A 22,097-nucleotide genomic window follows, 5' to 3' on the forward strand; every position below is an offset into this window, starting at 1 on the left:
CCGGGTTCAGAGGTCGCGTCTTCGGCGTGCTTCTCCGTGCGAATGTTGATGATGAAGCTAACTACATGAATTAGCAAAATAACTTTTTTGCATACATTGCATATCCCAAGTAACACCTATTTTAATATTTAGAGCGAATAGCATACGAAATAGAAGAATCACATAATTTTTAAATTGCCAAGACTTGATGAAACATGCTTAGCTAGTACAGCTAGGAGGTATGAAGAGGCAACGATAACGTTCCTGGCGTTTTATTGTGTAGTGCTTATTTTACTGCTTTTTCTGTAATTACCTGATTAATGGACGACAGTAATGCATAGTTGGTTTGCTAGCCGTTCGCGATTTATCAAAGTGGTCGTTCTGAATGTTAATGCACCTTGTAGTTGAAGTAAGCTGACTACTTTTCCACCTTGTGAAGAAGGTTAAAATGGGTGAAGAAATACCGATTGTTGGCACGGTCGTTGATGTGATGATGACCTTCCAGTCTCTAACAGCTGAAGAGAAGAAACAGCTGGCGAGGAGCCTAACTTCCTTTCTCTCCCAGTACAAACAAATCTCCGACTCGTACATAATTGTGCGTACTCCTCTTTCTTGTGTTTGATGCTGTGAATTACGCATTTTCGTGAACTTTCCATATAATTTTGTAACTATATTTAATGTTTTTATTATTTTTTAATGTTATTTGTTAATGAAAATAAGAATATACTGTATTCTTAGTCTTGCAGGAATAGTGTTAAATTAGGTTACGTGAGAAGACACAAGACATGGTATAAGATGATTGGGAAAAAAGGACTGCTTGATATAGCATAAGATACCCAAGGATATGGCCGGTACACATTAGATAAACGACAACCCTTTTTTTTTGGGGGGGGGGGGGGGGGGGGGGGTTTCACTGTTCTGCAAGAAAATAAACTGAATATAGAATGTAAATCACAAACGCATTGAAAGCTAAACAAATTGAAATCTTTACAGTAGGCTAAGTGATGCATCAGCTCAGATATATTTGCTCAAGATGTATATTTTCTTCCAATTGTGAACCTTTGATGGAGTTCAATGCATAAATAGCTTACAACCTCACCATGTAAATACCTGACATAAAGAGGGTAACCATGCTGGAAATACTTTCAAACGAATGGTACTGTTGCTCAATTGTTTTGTGTCGTTTTTTCAAATTCTTTGTCTAATAATTCTCTTGTATTTTCCATTACCTCTGAAGGAGTTTTTTAGTGAAGGTTTGTGGGACACATTGCCCTCTGCTTGGACGGAGGCACTCCGTGACCTGTCAGCCCCCCAGATAGCTGACCTATTGCTAGACAGCACCTGTAAAAATAGGAGGTAAGGGGGTTCTCTGTATGGATACGCAATATTTTGATAAAATTGTCAAAAAATCGATTCAGCTGAATGTCTTGCTGAACACTCTGTTTCAGATATCCTTCTGTCTGGCCTCTTTCCCTTCTGGCGTTCCGGGCCACAGCGTATGCCTTGGCTTTTCCCAGAAGGACCCACGGCAGTGCGGTACAGGAAGTAGGCACCCGGGGCCTAGAGGAATTCCAGGAGAACCAGAGCCAGAGCTCACTGCTGGGACACAACTTCCGGAAGCACGTCAAGCCGAAGAAGCAGCACGAGATCAACAAACTTGGCAAGGTACGTTCACCACACCATCCTGTCAGTGCTGACATTTATCAGCACTGATTGGAGCAAGGCTTGTAACGTTTGCTGTTCTTTCAAAAGGTCAGTAATGGATGCATTCAATTTATTAATTCTGTTGGTTACTAGATATAGTGTTTTGTATTCTTTTCTTTTTTTGGTAGCCTTGTTTTACTTTACATTTATTGCATTAAGGTGAGATTCTGAAGATAAAATACCACTAGAAATGCACCCATGGACATGAAGAACATTTGGTCATAGCAAGACAATTAACATATTACTTTTTTAGCTAAAATGTATTTCTAAAATCAATTAGACATTGGTTAGATATGCCAAAAAAAGCAGCAGTGAATCTCCTGTTGATTTTAATTCACTTTAATTAAATTATAAGATGGATAAACCACTTTGACCACAGTAGGAGGAACTCATAAAGCATGCACAAAGTTATCTGAATGTGTTGGGTTGGAATTTGCCACTAATCACTGTCTTTTCTACAGCTGGTGAAACAGCTCTGTGGTCTGACGGAGTGTGACAATGTTGTGGATGTGGGTTCAGGACAGGTAACCAAATCAAATTTGGACTTTGTGTATTAGATACTTGTGTCAGCAGTTTTGTATATGTTCCACAACCCTATAGTTTCGCAAGGCAGTTAACTATAACATGTTGGATCAGGAATTCTTAACATTTCCTTTGACTATTATTTCCATCAGGGCCATTTGACACGTTTCCTGTCATTTGGACTTGGCCTGTCAGTCACTGGTATTGAGGCTGATCCTGCCTTGGTTGCTATGGCTTCCAAGTTTGATGAACAACTACTGAGCACACTGCAAAAAAAGAGTTTGAAAAAGGTGAGAAGCAGAGGTCCCTTGGTTTGTTACCCTTTCCCCTAGTGATATTTTGCTTTCAAATTGGGCTGCAATTCATATTTCCCAATGCTGTGAATGTCGGCATGGGGTTGTATAATGTGATCTGCTCACATCTTTCTATTTTACTCTTCTGTTCATTCTCTTTCAGAATGTGACAACTCAGCAATTACCTGCCCCTGGGCGCTCACCCCGTCATGTGGTTGGCTGGGTCAACCCCACCGCATCATGGGAGGACTTTGTCGAGCAGCTGAAGAAGGGAGGATCTTTGTGCAGTGGTCCTACGTGTACAGTTTTGCCTAGAAAAAAGAGACCCTGGGAATCGGCATCAAATCCAGATCAGCGTCCTGACAGTGTGATCCTGCCTTTGACCCCAGCACAGCCCTGCCTTAGCAATGCTGAAACTGACTGTTTGGTATCATCTCAGGCTAAGAGCGATGGCAGGTGGACTAGCCCTCGACCCAATGTCAGCCCACCACCCTTACAGGGCCCTCCTGAAATCACATGTGAGCCATCTTCCCACACAGCCTGCTACCCGAAACGCCAATGTAAGTTTGAGACGGGAGAGGGGGTGGGTCCTGTAGCCTGTAAATCACACACTTCTCCCTTCTCTTGCTGGACTTCAAGTCCACCACCACATCCAGACTGTGTGGACACGTCAGAGTGGGAGGAGCAATCTGAGGATCCAAGGTTCATCTTGACAGGCCTTCATGCGTGCGGAGACCTGAGTGCCACACTCCTCCGGCATTTTTCCAGCTGCCCCCGTATCCTGGGCATCACCTCTGTGGCCTGCTGCTACATGAAGATCACTACCTGTGAAAACCCCACTCCTCCTGGTGTCCTGATCCCCCCTTGTCCAGCCCACCCAGAAGAGCCCTCTCACTCAGTGTTTGGCTACCCAATGAGCTCATGGGTGCGGGGGTTGCCAGGACACCAGCTGTCCTATAAGGCGCGGGAGGGAGCATGTCATGCTATGGAGGACTATCTCCAGAGGCTGCGAGAGGAGAGTGAGCTGCTGAGGGTACACTGTTACCGAGCGACCCTGGAGACTGTGATTCGAGGGGCTCGGCCAGACCTGCGTAGGGCAGGCATCCAGACCATCAAGAAGGCTCATCTCCTGCCATTTCATGAGTTGGTATTACCAGTATTGACTGATTAGATACCTTGTTTTAGGAAAAATTGAGTATTCTGTCTTTAATGTTGGCTATTTTATACCGCTCTTAGTCTGGGCTAGGTAGATGTAATAAACACATTTCTTATATTTTTGCATTGACAGAGTATAGCAAAGAGCAATGTCCCTGGCTCATTCTGTGACCATGCTGCACTTATGAAGGATTGGTCTTTCCTTTCACATTGAGTCCTTAGGTTTTTGGCTGTTGTCTTTAACACAAATCAGTTTTCAAGACAGGAGTTGTGGAACCTCAGTATATGAATGTTAAGATGCATATTTGGGTGACTATGTCCCTTTTTATTGGCATATTGTTAAAATATGATATTTTGATTGTCGTCCTTGAGTGGCTCGAGTGGCATACTGTGTGATGTAGGCATTGAAGTGTATTTCTATACAACTGTATTCAATTAAATTGCTGTGTAAGGATACTACACCATTTGCACTGCCAGGACCCAAACCCATAACTGAGGAATGTGCCTGTCTGAGCATTAACAGCAACTCTGTGTATCATTACTGTAATAGTGCTTTTGCCCACAGATATGCCCGACTGGGCCTACTGCGAGTGGGACTGCCGGCTGACCTCCCACTGGACCATGCTGGGCTAGATGCCATGTTGAAGCAGCAGTGGAGGGTGGTAGTATACTTCAGCCTGGCACTGCTGCTGGCACCAGCGATAGAGACCCTGGTGCTGCTGGATAGAATGCTTTTCCTGGAGGAGAAAGGTAAGAATGGAGGGGATTATCCATCACTTTCATACTTGCTTTGGGACACATGTGGGACATGCTCTAACAAGCTTTATGTGGGGCACATGGATCTTACCCTGGTTTGATCATTATTCATTATCTATAAATGCTGGTTACTACATGTGAAATTATTTAGTACACTTTTATTGTGAAGTATCCTTTCTTTTTTTATTTTTATGCAGACATTGCACATACCAACAACAACAGCTATTTATGTGAATGATAATGTGTGAAATGGCTTTATTCACCTTCCTCCATATGTACAGGCTTCCAGAGCCATCTGGTTCCTCTCTTCGATCCCACGTTTTCTCCTCGAAACCTGGTGCTGGTGGCAGTGAAGCCGCAAGAGGGTAGCTACCGCACGCAGTGTGGAGAAGCATGAACTGTACCACCAGGTCTGCCATCCACAAGTTCAACACCAAGGCATTTGCTAATTCAAGAAGAGAAGGTTCCAGAAGGGACCGCGATGTGAAAGTGGTAATAATCACATCCACGCCAGCCTTGTAACAGGGGTTAATCAATTAGATTGAGATGACTGCAATTTACAGGGTTGTGTGATTACACCGTGCCCTTCAATTCCTCCTACACATGCTTGTTCTTTTATGGGTTCTTTTAAACTTTTTGAATGAAAGTAAATTGGTGCTAGATCCAGTTGGAGGACTTTGCTGGAATGTTTTGCACTACAGTGATTCACATTCTTCACTTCCCATTTGGCTTCTCTTCTCCCTCCCTCCCAGTCAGTTTTGAGTTGCAGTAATACCAATGACCACATGATGGTCCATGTTACCTCTGTTTTTGGTTTCAAGAACAAGCGTGGACATTTATTTGGGCCTGTACAGTCCTTTCTCTAGTAGGTTTGGGTTCAAAGTCACATTTACAATCAGTCTTGACTGTTTTAGACTCAAATTGAAATTGACTTAATTGAACAGTTTACAATTTATCATTATTGTAATTATTATTATACATAGAGTGTATCATTATAACTGGCCAATGGATATGTCAGATACATTTTTTCATGAATTTGCTGTCCAGCCCAGGGCTGTATATATCAAATACCCACCCCAGTCTCAGATTGTATGGTGGGATCATCATGGGTTGGTTGCACTCAAATGATTTTGTTGCATAATTAAAGTAACTGTCAAGACGGTCTCAGACCAGTGGTTGCACACAAATAAATGATTTTCTGCATAATTAAAGTAACTGTCAAGACTGTCTCAGACCAGTGACTTCTGTATTAAATTACACGCAGTTTGAACTTAGACCTTTTGTTCCTTTAACTTCTGAATTACCTGATTGTGCAAAGTCTTTAGGCATGCACTTAAGATCAGTGCTGTAAACATCTACTAGGAGTCAAAAGTGAAACCAGTTCAATAAGGTATAATGTGGGGCAGTTTTATGTTACTGGGAATGAAAACTACTATGAATGCATAGAACAATGCACAATAATCATGCATCCAGTTTTCAAGAAGTAACACTTATTGCTGATATGTAACCCATCTTTTCAGACACTGCAATACATTTGAATTAAATAGATCTTGTTCCATTTGGAACAAAATATCTCAGGTACTTTCCTGGTACCGAGGTGTAATACTGCAGTCTATCAGCAGAGATCACTGTTGGTTTACTGAAGAGCTTTATTTCATGATGCTGTGCACCATGAAGTGTGTCAAATGTGCACAATGAGGAGGGACATGGAAGGGGGTTTTGAGAGCAAAAATTGGTGGCTTAGTTTATATAAATGTTCATTGAATGGTCTATGCAGGATAAAGCTTTACTTATTGCTGGCTGACAAATGTATCTAGACACCAGATAAGGCTTTTGGCTGGTTAATTTAGGGAATTCTCATACGACAGGTCTGCAAGGATATGATCATTAGCGTACATTTGTCTTTAATATCACAAGCAGTCAGGAATAATTAAACTGTATTAGAAGCTAGAAATTCATTATTAAACCTGGACATTCACCCCAACAGCAAGAAGCAGAAAAGGGTTGGGTTGAAAGAGTCATTTTTATTAAGGGGGAAAGGAAGGGGGAGTTCACACTGATGTTTCACTGTTTCATGCTTTCTACAAAGAATTCATTACAGGCCACAGTCAGTGCTGCCACCAAGACCACAAACTCCTGAAAGTCCACTTCACCATCCCGATTTTCATCCAGGTCTGTCATAATCTTTTCCACCACCATTGGATCTTTACTGGCCTGGGAGATTGGAGAAGACGCCCATAAAACTTCAGTTCAAAATCTTGTAATATTTAACACGCCAATACAGGTAGAATAAAATTGGTAAATTCAAAATAAGTACACAAATGTAAAAGTCAATCAATGTTCAGTTAAGTTTACCATGGAAATGTATTGCCGCATTAAGACACCTACATTCGCAAACTCTCACTTCACATTTTCCATCTTACCGTCAAGAAGTCACAGAGCTCTCCCTGCAAGAGGCTTTTCAGCTCCACTTTGCTCAGCTTGTACTTGTCACCCTCCTTTGATGAATAGTTGTGGAATACTCTTATGAGGCTCTCCATTGCATTCTCCAGTTTGGAAACCATTATATTTGTTTTGTGAATTACCTGGGCAGAATTAGAAAAAAAGACAAAGTCAAACAGGGCAGCTTGATGGATATGTACAGCATACATAAATTGCTGCATGCAGCTGCAATGCAAACATTTACAAGGTAGCCTGTAAAATTTGCTGCCTTCAAACAAATGTATTATTTTTTTTAAGTATATGAACAGTGCGGCATAGGCAAGCTGCTGATTTCCAGCTATAGAGGGACAGTCCACATCAATAATGTACATCACTCTTTTGTGGGGTTGAGGGGTTCAGATAGGCCTATCCTGTATCTCTACAGCAAACATGAGACCATGCCAAAGGCAGTTTACAAGCAAAAGCATTTACACACAAACAAATGTATATTCAGTCAAACCAAAAACTGTACAATTTTGAAATTTGAGATTGAAACCAATCTTAGCATAAGCACTTCAGCATAGAAAAGTGCTTTCTAAGCAATTTGAATTATAAGCAGTTTTACTGACATGATTCAACATGAGCAGCAATGCATGCTGCACCATTCAAGTTATTGTGTAGGTGTAACGTATAGCTACACAAAAAGGTGACTGGATTGTTGATTAATCTCACTAGTCGACAATTTAAAACAAACGGCTAATCATTGATATACATAAAATGTGCATGCATTTAAATGAACTTATACGGGGACATCTTTGGTAACCAAACAATGTCATTAAAAAGATTTGAAAACAAATTAGTACTAGCAGACCAGAGGTGTTAGATATTAAAAACACCTTTGAAAAATAATCTCAATAGGTTTCCCTTTGATTGCTCATGTGAAATTGATAAACCAATTACATACAAAATAAACTTATCTTTGTGGAGGACGTCTGTATTGAACATGATCATGACAGAACATTCAAGTAGGCTGAATTACCATCAATTGACATTAATCACTCAGTCTTCTAAAACACTTGTACTTGTAAATAAATAATGGCTGGTATTTATTTCATGAAAGAATATTCCCTGGTAAAACTTACAGAAACCAACTATATACACATACAGCACTTTCAAATAAATCAATTGCTTTCTAATTATACAAAATTAGCTAGGCCGACCCTGATAGTAAGACTGATGACTCACTGATAGTATATTTTGCACGTTAGAAACATGTAGGCAACCTAGCAAACGTAATACGAGAAAACAGGATTTCGTTTTAAGCATTTTGCCATACCTGTTGCGCTTTGTCATAGTGTGATTTTACCTTTCCATAAGACACACAACCAAAACATCATCCATATTACAATTTATATGAGGCAATATAAGATAAAACGGGTGACTGCTGTAAGTAACTTACGTCACAGGTCCAGGCGCTGATTACTCCAACGGAAAGTGGTACAGTGCTTTCTAACCTCCCTCACCCATTATATGGGAGCTGCACACCTGCGCTCGAACATCAGAACGAGGCGCCTCCCTCTGGTTCCACCTACGTTTCAGTGTCGTGCAATGCACAATTTATGGCGCAGGATGATATCGGGGTAGACTGACAAGTGGTGAAAAAGATTGGTCTTCATATTGTTCGACGTACCCGCTTTTACTGAAGGAAAAACTAGTTGCTGTATGTTGATAGCGCTGTCCGTGTTGTGTACCACAATGTAATGTATGAGTGATTTGACCTCATCGAGCAGGTGCGTTCATTTACTGCGTCACTCACGACTTGAATGGTGTTTCCTTCCAGTTTTAGTTTTCGACGTTTACATACGTTTCTGACGACCTGTCCCCTTTACTGTGGCTAGTGTAGGGGTATTTTTGGGTTCGTGGTAAAGCAAGAAAATGCACTTAATGCACATCCAATGCCGTGTATACAGCGGCGTTGTTTCCAAAGGCTGCGCATGCACATTCATTTTATGCGTGTGACTTATTAGCTTTTATATCACGCCTGCAGGGCACTTCTTTCATCTTGCGCAGTGGTCTCAATGGCATGTGCCATAGGAAATAGGCTAGTTCCAACTGAAAATAAGATTAAACGTAATTTAAAAAATATTGATAGACCACACAACATCTGGATGCATAACTTCAATGCACAACCTGCTTTGGACTTAAAGTGTGCTTATCTTTCATAGCACAGAGAAACTATCTGAGCCAAAAGAAAATATGCACCGCAACTGAAAAAAAATACATGAAACTGAACTATCCGTGGTCTCTTCCTCACTCAAGCATGTCACATTCACAGGCTTGTTTCTGCCTTCGTGAAATGTGCTTTCTAATTAATATGTCTCCTGAGGCAATTGCCTTTCGAGCATAAGACGGGGATATAGCTGAGGCGTAAACAAAATAAAAATAGCTCATGGAGGGTGCTTCTGATGCTCCATGGGGTTTCTGTGTCCCATTGCCTTTTGGGTAGGGTCATGACCTGACGAGAATGCCACAATGGTTATCACAAGGGGTGCACTGAACAATGAAAATATAGCCAATGAAAGCTCATTTCTTCATACTCCCATGTAAAAACATGCAGTTACTATTTCAGTTATCCCCCATCAAAAAGGCGGAAAACATTTCATCATAAGTAGCTCATCTACTCTCAGGGGCCCTGGTGCATGGAAGAAATTGTAACTACCTATTGTCACACCTGCAGATGTTTTTTTCCACCTCTCCTGAGAATTAGCAAAATTCCATTTCACTTTTCTATTTTTTTGTAACCGCATTGTGTTGTGAAGTCTGAATTTTGTAAGTTATTTTAACAACTGTAGGTAATGTACATTCTCCTTAAATGTGAGGAGGACGCAGTTTAATGCATAGTTGGTGTGGTTGATTTATGATCGCTCAAGCAACATATACTTCATCCTTTGTACAGACATACCTATTTGCATAGGCTACCTTTGCAAAATCACTTCAGCTACTGTGAAAACTGTAGGTGGGGTCAGATGTTAGGAGTAAGGGGGGGCTGGAACATCAGAGAGGCGGTGATGAGTCGGACTTAATAGCTAGTATGTGGGGATACTTGTGCTTGTCCATAAAGTTATTTAAAAGGGTATTGGGCCTACCACGTGTGGCCAGCATGCGCTGTGGCATGGTCTACATTGAAAATTCTATGTGATACATAAAATGTTATAGTTCCAAAGGACCTGGGTTTTCTGATAACATAACCCCCCACTTCAGAAATTATTCCACCACATGTAATTCTGACAAGTCACGGAGCCCACCAGCATAAATTGTACCTGGATGTAGCTGCTTATGTCATGGTACTGCCTTATCTTTGCCGCAATGGGTATAGGGGTTTGTGTCTGTTGCATACCAGCTGTGCTAGCTGCAGTGTAATATCATCCTAGCAAGAAAACTGCTGATGGGAGGACTAGTCAGGGCTCCACAACTGTTGCTACAGTGTTTCAGGCCTTGTTTATCTGTTACTGGGGAAGTAATGAATCCTCTTTTCTTCCCTGTGGAGGTAAGTCGTAATCACAATATACTAACAGGGAGCAAAGAGCTCACATAAATTGAAAATTATTGCACATTGATTGAACAAGAACGGACATATTCACATATCACTGATGTCTCAAATAGTTAGTGGCAATGAAGTTACAACCCATAATAAAATTCAAACCATGGAAAACCAGTATTTGGTCATCCTGATTTTTTTGCCAACATTAGTCATTAGTCAACATTTCCCATTGTTTTTCAAATTATATGAATATTCTTTTATTTATTGAGTTTATGACATAATGCATATGCATAGTGCATAATCAATGGTAAACCTTTGCTCATACCAAGACATTGGTGATCTCTAGCCAGTGAATTGTTTCATATTTCTAAACAGAATTTTCAACTTGTTCTCTCATTACCCTAGTATGGTCATAAACAGTCCAGCTCACTATGCCTGTTGCCTAGCAACTCCCTGGCAGTGCCTGTGAGAGGGTCCTTTGCTGACACCCACAGACAACACCCACACTGACACACAAGAATAGTACTCAACATACAGCAGTTAAATTGACCACTAGAACATGAAATGAACTGTACTCACCTACCACATAACAAAAATTAATTATGTAACATAACTTTGAAACATTAAAGTGGACTGACAAGACATAAACCTCAGCAGACATGTTTCCCATGCTGAAAATTGTTTGAGGTTTGTTGATATAGTTGACGATATGTTTCCTGACATGGTTATATTGCATATGGCCAATAGGCTCATAAATGTCTGCATGCAGAAAAGCCATTACTCTTTATTACTCCTTTATAATCCTCAAAAGATGCTGGTAGGTTCACTATGAGATAAGCTTTATGTGTGAATTACAATTATGTCGGTCAAGCCGTTTTGCATGACCTCTCTAACAAATGCATTCTACAGGCATCTTCTTGCAATCAGTTTTCTGTGTAGAATATAACAAAATAACTACAGTCCTATAACCAATTTCAGGAACTGTTTTCTATTTATTTACTTAATCGTTTGACTTAAAGGATACAAATCTACAGCCCAGACTATTGAGGTAGTGTATAAAAAGAGTACTTAGTTGATGAATGCTTGACATTCACTCTATTTGAAATTACATAGTAATAGTACATAGTAGGCACGTTTGCACTGCAAAAAAGGAAATTACTTGGAATTTTACAGTAAAATATCTCCAAAATAGTGATAGTGTACTGCATCTTTAATATTTACACTACATTATTTTTCTGTATTAGTGAACGTCTTGCTTCCTCAATCCTGCCGGTTGCCAGACGTGGTGAGGACAAACGTGGCCTGGTGGAAATCATTCATCTCGGCCCTGTTACGGGCGAGCAGAGCTGCATCTGCGCGCGTTGCCTGGGTGATCCCAGCCCCATGGAGGTCAGTCTGGTTGACCTAGAAAAAGAGCGCCAAGCTTTCTCTTTTGTTTCGGAAACTAAACCTCCCATCTCTAATTACTGTGTAGTGTGGCATTTAAAACAACCTGGTCAACTGTTGCATCTTCATCATAATCATATTGTTTGTCATTGTTTAATTACTGCAGAAGGACATTATGTAGGCTATAGCCTTACATCATATTAAGATATGGTCAGCATAAAGGATGATTAAACAAAACTGTTTTAAAACAGTAATACAATTATTAGTTTTTGGCAACAAAAAAATAAAAAAAGCTGAAAAATGTTTCTGTAGACCAGGGCTATTCAACTGCAGGTCTTGTGGGCTGCAGTGTCTGCAGGTATTTGCTCCAACCATGCTCTGCACCACCTGATTTCTCTAATGAGCTTACTTCCTGGACCAGGGTGGGTAAAATAATTAGTGAAATCAGGTGGTGCAGTCTACTAATATTGTCTACATTAAAGACCTCTAGCTTAACTACACTTAGGGCTGGCTTATATTCATGTATGAAGTGTCATTATGTCCTGTTTGCTTTCTTGGGTTGAGGGACTGGAGGACGGCAGGTACCGTCATAGCCTTTCCCTCCTCCGATACCCCCTAGAAACACCGATCATATACATTCACAACATCTGACAACAGGTGACCTCTATGCACAAATAATGCTGTTAACTTGTTAGGCAAAACCACATGCAATGCTACAATGTATCTGCTTCAGTTGCTTTGTGGTCTCTTTTCTCCATATCATTTATGTCCCCCCTCCTATAAAACCTTTTCTGAGCATTTGTTTGCCTCCCCATATGGTGATTAGGGAATATCAGGGTCAGGTACAAGAGCTGGAACTTTGCATGAATGACGTGCATTAACACTTTAAGGCAAATCAGCAAAAATAATGCATTTGAACACAATAACAAGTGAAACAACCCAGCACTGTAAAAAGTCAGTTTATTTTACTTCATAACAATTGTATAAACTGTGTATAAACAAGTAGTAAAGTAATTTGTGCAGTCAACAATGAGGTAATGCAGGAAGTTAAAACATCAGATTCACAGCTTTATATATTGCAGACAAAACTACAAGACACTGTAAAATGGCTCCATCTTTTTTACATGTCTGAATTCAGTGCTTTGTACAGTGCGCCATCTAGTGAATGGCTAGTGAATGTTACCAGCAGTAACAGTAGCAGTGGGGTATGCACATTAAAATAATGTACCTATTGTGTTTCAATAGCTCATGTCCTACTGTGCAGCTAATTGGAGTTTCCACCCTAAATGCTATAAAAAGAAATACAATTTGTGCATTAATATGCACTAGCTGAATTATTGATTTTCTTAAAAGGCTAGCATCCATCAAGTTTACTTAGCAAGAACGGACTCTCATGCACAAGCATGAAAATGATTAAATCTGTGTTGTGAAGGTGGAGGAAGGCATTGCATTCATACAGGACAATATACCTGTACAAAAAATGAATATAAAAAGATGAAAAGATGCATAATGAAGCAATATCACTAACACATCAATTGCATACAGATACATTATACATATATATCAAACTAAATCAACCTTCAATTACACATCTGGACAATTAGGCATTTTTGAAAGAGACATTATTCCAACAGTCTGCACCATGATGTTATTAAGCTACAGATATTGCTAGCCAGAGCTATATCTAGTTGTTTTGTTGGTGTGTGAGCTTCATCATTTTGGGGATGCAGGAAGGATTGAGAACAGAGGAGGAGACTTTTTGATTGTAAACACAAGAACAAAGCAAGAAAAGAAATCCTGCTTAGTATATCTGTAAGATTTTCAACACATAGTATTCCTTTACAGGAAGTACATGGCATCTTGGGTGTTTCCTCTTTAAGGCAGTACTAAGAGTGGTGTCAAAAATGTAGTGACACAGTCATACATAGAGTTGAGACATACAGTTTCCATAAATATAATACTGAAGCTCCTTTGTCCAACTGAAAACAAGTTGTATACCTTGGCACTTTATTTCACCATTTCAAGGTTTCAGGATGAGATGACCACAGAAAAAACTTCCTGATGCTGAAACACAATCATGTTTCCTCATACCATTTCTACAGGGCTGTGTCTGGCTTTTTTACTTCCATCTTTCCTAAATGGGAGAAAATCATCTTTCTAAAACTTCTGGAAGGGCCTCCCCTCCTCTATCTGCAACTGGAATTATCTCTGCAGGTATCCCTTCCTCCAAGGGGAGTTCCACCACAGACACATTGACCTCTGAGTGTGGACTCCGGGTGCTGGAGGCTCGATCTCTGGGGATGCTGGGTTTTCCCAGCACACTTTTCAGCTGAGCCCAGAAGAAGACCTGGTGCTTGGCTTCATGAGGCCATTCCAGGTATGTCTTGGTACTCAGCATCTTCTTTAGCTTGCAGTATTTGTTGGGCAAAGAATTTGGCTCGATAGGCTCCTTGACCACAAGTATGACATCATTGAATGTCTTTCCAATGGCTCGCTGATTGGCAAAATAGAGCTCGTAGTTGCACCATTCACTGTTGACAAAATTCCGTGACAATACAAAGATTACCTATGTGAGGAAACAGACACAAATATGTCAAAATGTAAAACATTTACACTGGACACTACTGATCTAGGGATACATTTTTTATTTTATCGTAAATGAATTCTCATATCCAACATGCAATATGGATGTCTATTTGTGCTATAGTACTCTCTGCAGGATACAATAATGGCTGACAACAGCATTATGAATCAAACAGATGTATTAACTGAAAATGATTTTCTGAAATGTATGCGAAGAAAAATATGATAATATCAAGACTGTCTACAAGTCAGTCTTGAGTACACCAGTTCATCTTTCTCTCTATGATAGATCTGAAAAGAATTAACCTTAAAATAACTGTAAGCCTAATTTGTTTGTACACAGTATAGTTCTCATCCTTATGGTCTCATAACAGCAGTGTAAACATTTCAGAATCCCTTAACACGACATAACAGCAAGTGAAATCAAATGTCCTATTTTTAGAATCGTTTAACTTCCCTCTGCAATTCTTGAAACCCTTACCTTCCGGCTGTTCTCCATGTTTTCAATAATGTTGTCAATGATCCACTTGCCTGGGAGAAAGTCCCTCTCGTGGATACAGAGATTGTAGGGGGGCTCACTGTTCTCCAAGCAGGGCAATAACTTATCCCTCACCCAATCAGCATCTGAGTGGCTGTACGAAATGAAGGCATGGTAGGCATAGGTTTGCAGCACTCCTTCCCCTTCCTTGTGGGCCCTGTATTTGGCTCTGAGGATCTGATAGGTGGCTTTAGCATACCATGGTACATTAAAAACATAGCACAGCACCATTACAGCCAGAACCACAACAGTGGTTGTCACCACAGAAATGACAATAACAAGCCTGATGTCACAGGCTATGCGTCCAGGGAAGAAATTAGCCACTACTGTGTTGAGCCATGCCTCAGGGTGGTAACACCTGTAGTTGTCTGGCCAGTCTGTGATGTTGACCTTCCCCTTGGCCGTAGTCTCCTGGATGAAGGCATGGAGGTCACATGTGCAGTGGTAAGGGTTGTTTCCTGCTTTCAACCTGGATAAACTTGGCATGTTCTTGAAGGAGCTCATGCTAATAAGTCCAAATGAGTTCCCGTCTAGGGCCAGGGATAGCAAGGCTGGATTACTCCATCCAGAAGGGATGAATTTAATCTTGTTACCACTAAGGAGGAGCTCTTTAAGGTTTGTAGCTTGTTTGAAGTAGTCCATGTCTACCAGGTCCAGGTTGCAGAAGGAGAGGTCTAGGTACTGCACTGTGGTAGGCAGACAACTGAGAGTGCTGCTGACAAAGTTGTTGTGGTGAAGGATCATCCTGGTTATATTTGACTTCCAAGTGCAGGCACCCTCCTTGGAACCTAGTTGGTTATAGCTGAGGTCCAACACTTTCAGCTTCCAAAACTCTGTTGTTAAAGATGCTATGTCACTCAGGCTGCTCAGTTCGTTGGTGCTGCAGTTGAAGGAGTGGAGAGATGTCATAGCCCCACTGTACTGGCACCTCCTGTTGTAAAGGTAGTGGTCTTGCAGTCGATTGTTAGAGACATCCAACACCTCAATCATACCCATCTCATCCCAGGCATCACACGGTACAAAGTTGAAGTTGACGTTCTTAATGGACAGTCGACGGACCTTACTGAACCAAGTGAAGCGCCAGTCAAACCGCAAGATGTCTGGATTACTGATGTCCCTGAGGAATTACAGAAATAAACCAACAGATTAAAACAAGAATACACCATTAAAAGAGCTCATGTACTGTATACTCCCCATCAGGCAAGAGCAGGCCTGTAATATTGATAATTCAAGGCTCAGTTAACTTCATAGGAATAAATAATATAAATTGTCCATGTTTAACTTTAAGATTTTTACAATGACATCATGTTGGTTAGTTGTAGTTGACTAGGAATCATGTTGGATATATTTGGGGCGAAAAGCATGTATGCTTGTATGAACTGTATGTATGTACATTTGCCACATAACATTAGGTACAATATCTATGCTTGACAGTAAATTATATTTCCCTTTTATATAGACCAAAATGAAAGCAGTTGAGAGGCCATAATACAAAGTAATGTGCAGTGAATACTGAATTGGTTGCTAGGTTGTGCTTTCCTCCAGTGCTCAGATCAGAAAAATATGCCTAAATATAGGGCTGACAGCTTCCTGGTTACTCAGTCTGATCATTCACGCCAATCTCTCAGTGCTCAGAGAAGCTCGGTGTCAACGCAAATGTTTAGTGTACAGCTTACTCTAATTTGAACATTACATTAAATAAAATTCAACTATACTCAGCTACTTAAAGTACAAGTAATAACTGATTTTGGTTCCTCTGCCCTCAAAATATTTTGAATGTCCTTGAAACAACTGTAGATTTGCAAAAAAATGCATTTGTGCCTCTGAAAACACAGAACATTGAATGCATAAAGAGACTAACCACAAGACCAGATCATCCAAAGCCAGGGCCGTCACACTGGAACCCACGCCACTGTCCACGAAGGTGGGTGACCGGGCAAAATCAATGAACAGAAGTCCTAAGCCTCTGATGGGAGAGACCTGAATGTTTATTAGTGCCATCCTCAGAAGATGTTCATTGAATTTGCCACGGTAGAAAATCAGCTGATGGGTTTTAATATCTGCTAAGCCTTGGAAAATGTTCATCTCACCAGAGTAGTACTTGAATTCAAAAAGGTTACGAAAGCGAAGTACAGCAAATGTCTTGTTAGCCAGATCTCCTAGCATCACAGGTAGAATGTCTGGCTTTTGGTCCAAGGCCACGTCAAACCACATGTTTTTGGTCTGGATTACTTTTAAACACCCTGGCTCATAATTCTGTAGACTGGATGCAGTTTTAATAGCAAAAGTATCCAAAGGGATCTTCTGCAAGGCCTGAAAATCCCCTTTCTTCAGACTTTGGATAAAAGGACCTCCAAATGACAATTCCTTGAGATGAGTGAAACTAGCAAAAATGTTATCCAGAGTGGCCTCAGTGTAGAAATTGTTGGACATCCTCAGGATTCGCAGCCTAGAAGCGGGCTTGAGGGCTTCAGTGGGGATAGCTCTTAGGGAGTTGTTGAAGACATCAAGATATTCCAAGAGGGGATTGAAGCGAAAAGCGTCATCCTCAATCAGGGAGATGTTGTTGTACTGTAGTTGGAGGACACGCAAGCGGTAAAGATGGGAAAAAGCATCATGGTGAATAACCTGCAATGCATTATGGGACAGGTCAACCTCCTCCAAAGATGGAGGAAGATCCTTAACAGGGACCTCAGCTAGAAGACGTCCCCTACAGTCTGCCAAGCGCTGGTCACTGCTAATTTTACAAATGCTTTTGTCAGAAATGATTGTCAGAGTGGCTTGATCACTGAGAAGACTGAGCAGCAGAAGTCCTATCATCATCCACTTGTGCACCCGCATTTCATCTGTGAAGAGAAGCAGAAGCCAAAACTTCATTTTAACACGCATGTCAATATGCCATACAGAAAGTCCGATCTAGACATACTGAAGAAAGAGCAGGTAGTATCCTTCACACACATTTCACTTTCTCAAAAAATTTGAAACAAAAAAATGATAAGGGCTTTATGGTTTTTGTCAGTTCTCACCGTTTTATCATTGCAAAGCTTTTTGTTACATAAACGGGCTAATATGTACTGTATGCCTTTACAGAATTTCAGGTGCATACATAATTACAACATCTACTTTTATTGTAATTAAAAATGTATTTTGTGAGATATATTTTATACTTATTCGTTTTTTTCTGCTATATAGATTCAAACCTACTTGTGTTGTTAGAGCATGTGATTCATCACAGCATCCTTCCCTGGCCATATTCCCAAGTTACCAGTTCACTGACCTGATTCCACAGTAGGTAAGTTTAGTTATTCACATACTGTCTGAACATACCCCAGGGTGGACTATAGGCTATATCTTATTTTACTGCCACTCATAGCAAACTGAAATATATTAAAAATCAACATTTGGCAGAAGTATAAGTGAGGTGAATCTTTACAACATGCTTGTTTGCCTTAAGCTTGCGTGGAGAGAACTTCCTTTGGAAGCTGATCAGCCCTCATTAATTCCCATCTGTTACCTTGTATGCGTGTGTTTTTATGACCTATAGCATGTAGCCTATAAATAATGCAAAGTTAATTTCCGCAGTTCTTTTCGGTATCATTTTTGTGGTTTTAGCATACTGTGATGGATCATTTTCATAGTTTCTTTGAATGTTTCTCACTCATCTGAAATATCACAGCTATTCACATGACAAACAGGCCTAAATAGCTTTTAGTGTTGCACTGCTGGTCTGATAAATACTGGGGTGTCACATGTTTGAGCCCCAGCCCCATTTCAGAAATCCTGTACAACTGTACAAAACTATAAGAAAAAATATTTCATGAAATTTCAATCAAAGTGCTGCATTCTTTCATTCTCTCTGGTATACAATTTTGAGTTTAAACTAAGAATGAACCTTACCTGTTACAAACATTGTAAAATGCATAAATTACTAGTAAATTAGGGAGATGTGTCTATGGGCCTCTCCCTAATTTGTAGTAACAATTTGTGCTTCTCAAGTCAATTCAAGGACACTCAAATCTATGCTAGGAGCACAATGCACTCTTTCACCTGCGAGCCAAGAACAATAGACTAAATGCCACATAGTACAACAGATGTGCACTGAACAGGAGAGAGGTGCAGCTTTCACAAGTGAATCAATGGGGTAAAAATGGCCCAGAAACAAATGGGTTAATCATTAGTTAATCATTTAATCAAAATGTCAATAATCAACAGCATACTACACAATGACAATCTATTAAAAACCAACATAAAGTACTATTTTTAACTTCCATGAGCATAAAACACAAATACAGAATAACATGGAACAAGGATGTAAAGACACATGCTAAAATACATTCTAACATGGTTTAACGTGGTTTGTCGACAATTATGAGGAATCTCCAAGAGAGTTTTCATAGTTGACCAGCTTATAAATAGTTAACATTTCTCAAATATTTGACTCAGGTCCGACACAGCACTGTGGAAGAAATTGAACTTGAACACTTCCACACTTCCCGACTAAATGCATCATATGTCGGGAAAAGCACATTGTGTTCCACTCAAATGTTCTCTTTGGCTAACACGGGAAATAATTATGCACAACGGTGTACCGACATTGTAGGCTACATACGTAGGCTACCTGTGATTGCATATGTGATTGTATGAGGCTGTCATGTTGTTTTTAATACTGTTCCCTAGACCGTGACATTTTTTTTAGGTCAGACAGGACTGTTGACACAAGAGTTTTTTAATGTTTTTATTCCGTGCGATAACAGCCCCTAGTTACCAGAGACTCAGATATCGCAGTGTGTTACTGAAACAAATATCTGAGTAACGTGGTGGGCTCTGCTTGTAAAGAATATTAGTAGGCTACAGTTACTGTTTAATTAATTATAGTAGGCCTAATAAATGTTGTTGAACTAATACAATACAATCTAATGCAACATTTTATACAAAATCCGTTCAAATTCCTGCACATACACAGTAGCCTACCTTCACACAAAACAAGTATGTCCAGAGCAATAACTGCCTAATTTACCAGAAGGAAACAATGCTTTGCCAGTACTGACGCCTAGCCTACACTTTAATTGGGATCTAGCCTAAAGCCTGAGAAATCCAACAGTTATATCTGAAGACAAACCACGGACTGGTGTGTGGATAAACCGTCATTTGTTTTTATCTTCTCGTTGTTTTCAGTAAGCATATAAAGCATTAAGAAAATCATAACACGAATAGACGTTTCCAAACATAGGATAGCCTACAGCGACAGCCCAAACGCAGCAACTGTACAGTCAAATGGCTACAATACAGCCGTGATATAATAGATCTGAAAACGTTTTCTTGCCAAAATTCCCACCTGTTTTTTAAAAATCGAAGAAAATGCTTTCCATTTTCCATGCCAATATATGAAAAGGTGAGTAAAAAGCAACAAACAACAAAACTTTTTTCGCTAACTTGTCTCAAGGCAAAGTCGATCCGAAGTAATAGTCCTACACCACATAGGCTACTTTAGCTAGTGAATGATCTAGTAAAATCTTCAGATTCAGTTGTTTCCGTCATTGAGTAGCCTACGTTTCTGTTATTTTCCCTTCCACGCTTCTTTCTTATCTCAAGAGCAAAATAGTTATCTATTCGAGCAAAGTAATAAGACTTTAGAGTTAATTATAGTTCGTTTAAATTTTGATACGAGATTATTTAGACATCTTAAGAACAAACGTAACAAGGGTTCCCATATTGTTCGATAGCTACTACACGGGCCAATACAATTTTGTTTTGGATTAAAGTTTTCCAATCAACTACATCGTATTAACTGGATAGGCTAACCCTACTACTTGGTGTCACTGGAAAAATAATTACGAAACTCGCATTTTTACATACCTCATTTACCTCCGTTTGGTTTTAAAAGTTGGAAGTTTCTTTAAAATTGTAGAACCAGATAGGCTACCAGCTTTAAAAAAATCTGCCCTTGGAAAATACCAGATTTGAAAAGTCAATGTTTGACCATCGCATCAGTGCAACGAAATTCTCAGACAGCTACACATCCAGAAACGAGAGTAGCCTACGCTACTACTTCAGGAATGCCTACCTTGCTTGCTCCAATCTATGCCCGAAGGGAAAGGGTGTGGTGTAATCATAGATTGTGTAAAAAAATACTCGTAACTCACGTGTTTTGGAGCGACAGTAAAGAAACAAGGCAGCAGACGATCGGCAAGAAATAGGCATGGCGGGGGGCGTGCTCCCCCAGATGAGCAGCCGTGCGGAGCCCACTAAGTAGGACTTAGACACTAAATTAAGCATAATTCATTAAAAAAAACATTGTTTATTGAATGTTGACAAGTGACGCTGTGTGTTGTTTGCGTTTAAAACACACACACACACACACATAATCACAGTTGACCTTGCAATGTGTCGAATCTTTATCATTCATGCCTTCCACCCATATGTATGACAGACTACGTCCGTCCCAGAAAGATTGACATATAAGCCTACAAACAGTCAACTATGTTGTTTGCATGTTCTTCCAGTATCTAGCTACACAGTTAGGGTGGCATTACATGACAACCAAGTTGTGCTATTTAAGTAGTTCAGTATTTGAATCAATAAAAAAAGTATTTTTGCTGACTCTGGTTTGAGCCTTTCCACAACAATCTCAATAATGATTCACAAATGTCAATGTATAAAAACAACTTTCCAGTTCATGCAGAGACAGAGACTAGGGGTGTTCAAATCCAGGCTTAGTGTAGTACTTGATGGTCTGAAGGTAGCCTGAAAATATAGATGGCCTGAATGGCCTGCTCTTGTCACTATATAGACCTGCCTATTGTTGTATTCTTGTATAATGTGTGTGTGAGAGAGAGATTTCACTTTGTTCTACATCTGGGCAAGATGCCACTTATTGACCTCAGTGTGATGGCCACAGCTTGACTGACTTAGAAAACACTAGGAAGATGGAAACAACGCTTAGGTACATTGGATAATGAAATGTGAAAAATAGGCATTCTCAGTACATTTCCTTCATTTTCTAAGTGTTGGCTTTTATTTAACAAGTGTAATACTGACAGCAATATTTATATCTAATGTATGTTTGTAGATTGTGACCATTTAATGAAATATTTGTTAATATCCTATATATCATGAGCTATCTGCAAAGTAAAATGTATGTCTTTTGTTCTTGTTCTAGCTGGCCACGAACTTAAAGCATCAAAAAAAAAAAAAAAAAAAGGTACTAATTGACTATAAA

The 22,097-nt window shown here is 40.0% G+C and overlaps 2 protein-coding genes across 3 annotated transcripts; one reads left to right on the forward strand and one right to left on the reverse strand.

The window, feature by feature from the left end:
- The first annotated feature begins 8 nt into the window (after positions 1-8).
- On the forward strand, positions 9-5,683 carry rrnad1 (ribosomal RNA adenine dimethylase domain containing 1). Of its 2 annotated transcripts, XM_035423001.1 has the most exons (9): positions 11-218; positions 419-574; positions 1,217-1,335; positions 1,428-1,644; positions 2,145-2,207; positions 2,358-2,495; positions 2,662-3,641; positions 4,219-4,403; positions 4,691-5,683. In XM_035423001.1, the coding sequence occupies exons 2-9, from the start codon at positions 428-430 to the stop codon at positions 4,804-4,806; spliced, it is 1,965 nt and encodes a 654-aa protein (XP_035278892.1). In that variant the 5' UTR covers positions 11-218; positions 419-427; the 3' UTR covers positions 4,807-5,683. The 2 variants fall into 2 exon arrangements, with proteins under 2 accessions (XP_035278899.1, XP_035278892.1); XM_035423008.1 differs by lacking the exon at positions 4,691-5,683 and having other exon boundaries at positions 9-574; positions 2,662-3,645; positions 4,219-4,393.
- Positions 5,684-6,413: 730 nt separating this feature from the next.
- tlr18 (toll-like receptor 18) lies at positions 6,414-21,087 on the reverse strand. The gene is made up of 6 exons (XM_035421803.1): positions 21,022-21,087; positions 16,740-17,724; positions 14,822-15,995; positions 13,916-14,323; positions 6,833-6,994; positions 6,414-6,623 (listed from the first exon to the last, which is right to left on the reverse strand). The coding sequence occupies exons 1-6, from the start codon at positions 21,077-21,079 to the stop codon at positions 6,474-6,476; spliced, it is 2,937 nt and encodes a 978-aa protein (XP_035277694.1). The 5' UTR covers positions 21,080-21,087; the 3' UTR covers positions 6,414-6,473.
- Between the last annotated feature and the right edge of the window lie 1,010 nt (positions 21,088-22,097).

This window comes from Anguilla anguilla, chromosome 1, assembly GCF_013347855.1.
Source record: "Anguilla anguilla isolate fAngAng1 chromosome 1, fAngAng1.pri, whole genome shotgun sequence".
Taxonomy (NCBI): Eukaryota; Metazoa; Chordata; class Actinopteri; order Anguilliformes; family Anguillidae; genus Anguilla; species Anguilla anguilla.

What these genes read in the sequence shown, in the direction of transcription:
- rrnad1 (XM_035423001.1), top strand. Translation starts at nt 428, where the DNA reads ATGGGTGAAGAAATACCGATTGTTGGCACGGTCGTTGATGTGATGATG. An exon ending in TGGATGTGGGTTCAGGACAG is followed by an intron (nt 2,208 to 2,357) that starts GTAACCAAATCA and finishes TATTTCCATCAG; the next exon opens with GGCCATTTGACACGTTTCCT. An exon ending in AAAAAAAGAGTTTGAAAAAG is followed by an intron (nt 2,496 to 2,661) that starts GTGAGAAGCAGA and finishes ATTCTCTTTCAG; the next exon opens with AATGTGACAACTCAGCAATT.
- tlr18 (XM_035421803.1), bottom strand. Translation starts at nt 21,079, where the DNA reads ATGCCTATTTCTTGCCGATCGTCTGCTGCCTTGTTTCTTTACTGTCGC. An exon ending in TTACTGTCGCTCCAAAACAC is followed by an intron (nt 17,725 to 21,021) that starts GTGAGTTACGAG and finishes TTCTCTTCACAG; the next exon opens with ATGAAATGCGGGTGCACAAG. An exon ending in TTGGATGATCTGGTCTTGTG is followed by an intron (nt 15,996 to 16,739) that starts GTTAGTCTCTTT and finishes GTAATTCCTCAG; the next exon opens with GGACATCAGTAATCCAGACA.